At 36.5% G+C, this 7841-nt stretch overlaps 1 protein-coding gene across 5 annotated transcripts; it reads left to right on the forward strand.

Annotated features, from left to right (window-relative positions):
* The first annotated feature begins 3121 nt into the window (after positions 1 to 3121).
* Positions 3122 to 7494, forward strand: LOC102721235 (cold-responsive protein kinase 1-like). 5 transcript variants are annotated; one of them, XM_006646856.3, is made up of 8 exons: positions 3122 to 3360; positions 3509 to 3578; positions 4434 to 4610; positions 4708 to 4823; positions 4922 to 5132; positions 5269 to 5506; positions 5816 to 5966; positions 6796 to 7494. In XM_006646856.3, exons 3-8 carry the CDS (start codon positions 4541 to 4543, stop codon positions 7213 to 7215), a joined length of 1206 nt encoding a protein of 401 aa, XP_006646919.1. In that variant the 5' UTR covers positions 3122 to 3360; positions 3509 to 3578; positions 4434 to 4540; the 3' UTR covers positions 7216 to 7494. The 5 variants fall into 5 exon arrangements, with proteins under 5 accessions (XP_006646919.1, XP_006646918.1, XP_006646921.1 ...); XM_006646855.3 differs by lacking the exon at positions 3509 to 3578; XM_006646858.3 differs by lacking the exon at positions 3509 to 3578 and having other exon boundaries at positions 3127 to 3360; positions 6832 to 7494.
* The last annotated feature ends 347 nt before the right edge of the window (positions 7495 to 7841 follow it).

Genomic DNA, 7841 nt, shown 5'->3' on the forward strand with positions numbered 1-7841 from the left:
AAATAACTTATCATTCTGCATATTGTAAAAATTAAAAAAGACAAAAAAACATATCCAAAAGTTAACGGTGTTAAATAAAAATACCGATAAAGTACTTTTTGTGTTATCTGTATCTTCAATTTCCTGTATATGTAACATTTACTGTTACTATCGTCCAAAAAAATAAAGACAGTTCGTTAACATTTATAACCTTATATTATATCAACGCAATTGCTTTATTGAATATATGTGTGTATGTATGTTCTTCATAATCTAAAAACAAAGCAGGAGACTAAATTACCATGAAAATCTAAAATTTAACTCTAAATTTAAGTTTTAAAAATTAAATCATAACTTATTATTATAAACATAAACAAAAATATGGGGTATATATTTTTGGACGAGGGAAGAGAAAGTATATATTATTCACCTCATTCTTGCATACAGCTTAATTTGAGAGTAAGATGAAGCGCGTCGTGGGCGAAGGCATCAGGCATCAGCGTGGTGTGAGCAAGAATGAATCACAAAGACATCAATTTTATTAAAGCAATCCTATCGGGAACGTCAAATAAATTAAAACGGTAGAACCATTTGAAATTAGAGCTTTACTAATTTGTTCATACTACTATGGAGTATAAATGTAGGTGCCTCTAATTAATTAGCTTATACCTTACGTTCCGTTAGCACGTTTCATAAATCATTTTATATAAGAGGTTGCTCTAAAAATTCACATATACATATTTTAAGCTTTTAATAATTGACATTAAATTAAACATATGTTAATTATGTTTCTTGTTTTGTGTGGCAAGAAAAAAGATTCTGCCAATACCCGAATCCAACGCAGCCGTCCTCTCCGTAAGTAATTGAGTACTGCAGATTCCTATTATGAAAAAAATATCTATTCATAACCTCTCAAGTATTGCACTTTGATTATACTGCCTCTCTATTTTAACCAAGGACGCTGTTAATTTTTAGCACATATTTAACCATTCATCTTATTCAAAAGCTTACGTGATTATTATTTATTTTGTTGCGATCGGATTGATTATTAAATGTATATTAAATTTAACTTATATTTTCGTATATTTAAAAAAATTAATAAAAAATGGTCAAACATATGCCAAAAATATAGAGGGGCCAAAAATATAGAGGGAGTAATTTATCCTAACCGAAAAGAAAGTTTTTCCCTTAGAATTTTTGTCCGGAACGAGTGAACGGAGAAGCTTGCTTCATAGCTCTATTGCAACTCTAAGTTTTCAATTGTGTGCAACAAAAAATTATTTTGCTAAAGTACTACAGTATGTAATTTGGCTACTGCGTCTATGATAAAATTCTAATTCATCTATTTCCAAAATAATTTTATTTTCCATCTATCCCCACATCCAATAAAAAAGCAAAAAGATTATAACACCCTCCACTTTATTAAATCACAATATAATTATTCCCTATTCATCTAGTTTCAATTTATTTGTATTTTTTTCTACCGTCACAAACTCCAATGTTTTATGGATAAATGAGAAAAGGTAAAGATGGAGTCTATTTAAGGGTCTAATTCACTATTCTCCTCGGGGTGATTGTTTGGCACGGAAAAATCGAAATGACATATTTTATAAAAAATAAATTATTAATAAAATTTTTATATAGTGTATATATGTATTTTTTGCAATCTAAAAGCCAAGGCAAAAAAAACTTCAGTGAAAAACCTTCCAAAATCAACTCTAAATTTAAGATTAAAAATTCAAAATCTGGCATATAAGCATAACCAGAAGCGAAAAAAATGAAGATTCAAAATATGTGTGGTTAGTGCATGAGCTTCGGCTTACAAACCATAAAAATATAAACGAAACAATACAAAATATCTTAGAGTTAAAACCTTTATATTCATGTTATTAAAAGTTCCAAAAACAATGTTAGTCAAACAATATGATGGAATAACTTAATACTTCTATTCCAAAATATAATTATTTGTAGGTTGGCTAGTATAGATTAAGGATACATTAAAAAATTCTCTTTCAGTCACTTTAATGATCAAATTTTGAATTTGATTGATTTAATTTCCTTTCTATACATCTGATTGAGTGAAAGCATGATAATTAGGGTAGAAATATTTATATTGTGGTATAAAATTTGTATCATAAAAATACTTATATTTTAAACCGGAGCGAGTAAACCAAAATATAAATCAAGCCATCAAAATTAAAAAGTTTGGTTACGAAAAATAAGCAGAGACTACATGTAGTTCAGCTCTTGGATTCAGTGCTAGATTTCGACCCTAGTGGTACTTTTTTTTTTTTGACAATTTCAGTCGAATTTTACTGTTTGAAATACAAATTATCAAAAACCACTGAAAACTCAGTAAGAATTTACTAATTCCGTCCCACTTTGACACCCCGAAATTTCACAGTTTAAGTCGTTTTTCGTGGAAAACGTTGTTAACCCTGCTTCCGTGTAGTCAAGAGAGAGAACAGAGAAAAAACACACAGACACGCACATCGTGTCACATCACAATTCACAAAACAATCAACAAGTGGCAGGCTGCCAGCTGTTTCACGCAAGTGATTAGCTCAATCCTAACCTGCAAATTAGCGCCACATCTTTTGGCCTTCGTTTACGCTCACAAGCCAAATTTTACGATCTTAAATTCAAAATTACTTTAATATTTATAGTTTATTTTTTAATTTAACTTTTAGATGTTACGAATAAGTATATAAAATTTTTATTTATAAATTATTTTTGTTTATAAATATTTTTTTAAAGAAAAAAAAGATGACCCCTTCTAGACCAACTAACCCGTGCTGACCTGTCGAGTCAATTTGACTCGTTTCAACTTGGACCCGAGCCATAACCACCACACGCGGTCCGACCCAAGCCGCCGCCGCCGCGTCGAACTCGAACCGGACCGGACCGGCCCCAACCCGAATCGCCGCCAGGTGGGCCCCACGCGACTCCGGCTCGGGCCCAGAACCGGACCCGGACCGGCCAACGCGGCCCATGTGGTCAACTGGTTTGACCGGCCGGCCGCGGCTTGCCCTCTTCTTCCTCCTCCTCCTCTCAGCTCCACCTCGCGAAGGCGCCCGTCTCTCCGCTCCAACTCCCACTGCGGAGAAGTCAAATACGACCACCTGCTTGCTGCCCACCACCACCGCCCCCCAAAGCTGCCATTTTTTCCCTCCTCTCTCTCTCTCGACCCACCTTGCCGACGAACGCTCGCCGCTGCTGCCGGCGGTCCGGGGCTGGGAGGCTTCGCGGAGAGTGCCTTCGAGCTGCGACTCTTCTTTTGGGTTGGCGCGCCGCCGGACTAGCTGCTCGGAGAAGTTCTTGTGATTCTTGTTTTGTGCGTCTCTTTGGGACTGTCTGGGTTTCACCGAGGCGGCTGATCAGGTGAGTCTTCTTGGTTGATTTCTCTGAATTCTACAGATAAAGGTTGAGTTTTTTCTTTCCTGCCATTTACCATTAGAATTTTCGTTGGGGGTATGGAAAATATGTGCTGTTCGTTCGACCTAACCTGCTTCCGTGTTGATTGGTTAAGGATTTGGGAATGAGCCGTCAGATAGACGAGGGCCCCGAATTCGATGGGGATGACTTGATTTCTGTTCTAGGTTGTTCTCTCACGCCTATGTTTACTGATGAATCTCCTGTTCTGTACACTGCCATGTGCAATCGGTGTGAAAACAGTTTGCATGTTCTGATTGGCGATTTTTCGTAAGCGGAAAAATGTGCTGGGATTAATTAGGATGCGGACAACAATGGTGAGATGGAACTTTCTCTTTCGTTATGGAGACCAGGCCTAATCAAGCATTAGTTTATTATTGCGTGTGGGATGCAGCAGGTCTAACCATATATTATCTCATCGCTAGCAGAGTTTGTTAGGCTAGAAAAATCTTTTTTTTGTTGTTGTGTGGGTGTTGCGAAAGGACACCTATGACCTATGTTATTATTTTTCTTGAAATCAATTGGTTCTGTTGACGAGCCATTGATGCGATGTCGCCTGCCCAATGATAGCTTATCTCTGGATAGAAATCATTAAATGTAGATACACTCTGGAAATGTTGATGAAAAAATCCATATAATTGGTACATCTAGTAAAACAGTTGACGTAAGACCCATAGGAAAAAAAAAAGAAATTTGTGGCACTGAATGACTTGCTGTCCAAGGGAGAAATGTTCTTTATGCAGTGTTTTTGGAAATATATCTTTCAATGGAAGAGTTATTGTGCCTTAGCTGTAATTCTGGACCTTATGGACAAATAAAAAGGCCACCTTCGTTCATGCCACCATAATACTTGTGGCGTTCCTGGCATTTACTGCTTTTTTAGAGGGCAATGCCATGTTTCAGTATGATGTCAATCATGAAGTTAACGTTCGAAATGATAAGCCTTCAATTTATGTTTGAAATGATAAGTGTTCAATATACCTTTCTCTGTAGGTAACCATTACCTGCATTCTTCTTTTCAGGAATGACGACAACTTTTGAAGAGTGATGACATGCCATGTGGATATCATAATATAGAACTGTATTTGTTGAAAATTAAGGCCGTTATAGTAGTTTCGGATTATCGGTAATGGGTTGTTTTTGTATCTTTGGCAATAGTAGAAGGGCAAGCCGACAGCAAAGTTCTCAGCATAATGATGGTATAGATCTCTAAAACAGAATCAATTATACACTATGATTTGTCCATGCTCATCCTTGATATATTTCTTGTTGTAACATTTAACATTATTTGTACAGACCTCTCTGGTGATATGAATATAACGAAATTCACTTACAAGGAGCTTACAAGAGTTACCGAAAATTTTAGCCCATCTAATAAGATTGGCGAGGGAGGTTTTGGATCTGTGTATAAGGTAATATAAGTAGCCTTCAAAGTTCAAAGAAATAATACAAAGCAAAATTCTAGCGAACTGAATGCTCATGTGTTTATCATAATGGATTAATGGTGCAGGGGAAGCTAAGGAATGGAAACTTTGTTGCTGTCAAGGTGCTATCTTTAGAGTCAAAACAGGGAGTAAAGGAGTTTTTGAACGAACTCATAGCAATTTCAAATGTATCTCATGAAAATCTTGTCAAGCTTTATGGCTATTGTGTGGAAGGAAACCAAAGAATCCTCGTCTACAATTATCTTGAAAATAACAGTCTTGCACAAACACTTCTAGGTATGGTTAATCCTTTATGTTGCTTTCTTCTTTAAAAATCATACAAACATTCCTTCTGTGTTTTCAGAAAAAAAAAAGTTGCTAAGAAAAAGACTTAAATATTCAAACAATCTCCATTGCTCTTCCGTTTTTTCAGGTCATGGCCAGAGCAACATCCAGTTCAACTGGGTTACTCGAGTAAATATTTGTGTTGGCATTGCCCGTGGACTAGCATACCTCCATGATGCTGTAAATCCTCACATCGTTCACCGGGATATCAAAGCGAGCAACATACTTCTAGATAAGGACCTTACACCAAAAATATCTGATTTCGGTTTAGCAAAGCTTTTGCCTCCAGATGCATCACATGTTAGCACAAGGGTTGCTGGAACATTGTAAGTAAACTTGTCATAAGAAATTCTATTTACAATGAGTTATCAAGTATAATGCATTTTTCAACTACCTTGTCTTTTTCTTGGGTATCTAAAGTAGTGCCTATAGCATTCCTTTTAGTTTGATTGGTTGAGCCATATTACATCCTAACAATTTCTTTCACATTTTCTGAAACTTCCTATGTCAGTGGAAAAGCTAAGGCTATTAAAATTACAGATATCAAATGAGTATTTAAATATATGGATTATATTTTTATGGCCCATTGAATATCAATATATCTGCAGCTTTACTTACTCAATTTTTTTTGACAGAGGTTACCTTGCTCCAGAGTATGCCATTCGAGGACAAGTGACACGGAAGTCAGATGTTTATAGTTTCGGTGTTCTGTTACTAGAAATAATTAGTGGGAGATCCAACACCAATACAAGATTACCCTATGAAGATCAGATACTTCTTGAAAGGGTAAGATAGAATACAAGACATACTTTGTTTTTTTTCATCCCTTGTATAATACTCCCTCCGTTCTATATTATAAGACTTTCTGGGTTTGCCTAAATTCATCCATATATCAATGAATATATTTTGTATATGTGTCTAGATTCATTAGCACACGTATGAATCTAGGTAAAATCAAAAAGTCTTATAATGTGGAACGGAGGGAATAGAAGTTACTATTTACCATATTACTAATTCTTTTATTTAGGCTGTAGTATCTAAGATGAGTGTTGCATTTGTTACATGAACTTATGTTGGAGTTTTCAAGAGGGATTCTTGGTTTCCCATAAGAGGACTAATGGAGATACATGCAGTTAGTGCTTTTCAGAATCCTAGCCATGACATTCAAGTTTTCAGTTATTATATTTATAAAATCATACTCTGGTTTCAATGGTTAACACTCTTGACCACTGCACAATTTACTAGGAAATTATACTTGTGTTTTTTAATAGAAAGTGATCAGATTTGCACATGGCAGCCTTGTCCTCTCATTAGTTGTGCAGGCGCATTAGCAATGCCTTAGTTTTATGGGTACTGCTGAATGGCCTGGTCAAGATGACTAATTACATGGGCACAATGGGAAGTACATATTGGGTATCGCAAACATAAGCATTCGTGAGCGAAAGTTTGGTAAAGTGTCATTTAAAAACAAGGAGATTAAAATTATCATAACTAAATGTTAGTTGCATGCTGCCAAGCACATCAGTTGCTAGCATCATCATCACGTAAAAGTTATTTGCATCTCGGCTAGGTAGCAAATGTTCTGAATTGGGGCTTTTGTTCTTTACTGCTACAGTTTCCAGAGATCACAAATGGGGTTCTCCTCTTGCAGACATGGGTGCATTATGAGGAGGGTGATTTGGAGAAAATCATAGACGCTTCTTTGGATGATGACTTGGATGTTGAACAAGCCTGTAGATTCCTGAAAATTGGGCTTTTGTGTACACAAGATGTCACGAAACATCGACCGACAATGTCTGTAGTCGTCCGCATGCTAACAGGTGAATTGGATGTTGACCTGGAGAGGATCAGCAAGCCTGCAATAATTAGCGACTTCATGGATCTTAAGGTCAGGAGCATGAGGAAAGAAGTTGACATAGTTACATCCTCGACCTCCACATTGCTATCTTCCATTATGGCTCACTCTTCTCCTTTGTTGTCACAAGAGACAACAGAAGCTTCCATGACATTCACTGCGATATCAGATCGTGAGTGACCTGAAGATGGCTGCAGATACGAAGATCACGATGAGAAAAGATAGTGTAGGAGAATGTTTCCTGAAATCTTTTTTACTGCTGGTTTGGTTTTCTTTATGTATAGATTTACTTCATTTATATACTGAAAATCTCAGTAAAGGAAGTACATAATAGTATCTTGTTTGTTCATTGAATGGCTTCTGCTTTTGTTGTGCAATTTACACTTCTTCATTGTACACGCAAACCTTGTCCTGCTGATTGTGTTCTGAGATAAATTGCCAAAAGAGAACTTGTCTACATGAACATGTGTTTCCACTTTCAACTTGTAAACAACACGTTATATTATTGCCTTCCATGATGATCAGCTATTGCTCTGTAATGTGTAATTCTGTGATGCAAAACACATCTTGTGGTCAATTTCTTGCTCTGCTTCCTGCATACTGAAAACTGTAAACTGATTTCAGATTCACTGGGATGTGGATAGTTTCAGACACTGATGCAGTGTCTCACAGGCACCCATCATCATCACAGATGGTGGATTAATCACCAAAGAGCAGCCAGTGCCATGTTCTCTGCAGAAAAAAAGGACCAATATCATAATGCAAGCTCTGGTGTGCAAGAGGGGACCCAGGTGTTTCTCCCAATC

This window comes from Oryza brachyantha, chromosome 2, assembly GCF_000231095.2.
Source record: "Oryza brachyantha chromosome 2, ObraRS2, whole genome shotgun sequence".
Lineage (NCBI taxonomy): Eukaryota > Viridiplantae > Streptophyta > Magnoliopsida > Poales > Poaceae > Oryza > Oryza brachyantha.

Bases quoted from the DNA above. Each gene is read 5' to 3' on its own strand.
- LOC102721235 (XM_006646856.3), top strand. From the start codon at position 4,541: ATGGGTTGTTTTTGTATCTTTGGCAATAGTAGAAGGGCAAGCCGACAG. The intron at 5,507-5,815 runs GTAAGTAAACTT...TTTTTTTGACAG, and splicing joins ACAAGGGTTGCTGGAACATT to AGGTTACCTTGCTCCAGAGT. The intron at 5,967-6,795 runs GTAAGATAGAAT...TTACTGCTACAG, and splicing joins ATCAGATACTTCTTGAAAGG to TTTCCAGAGATCACAAATGG.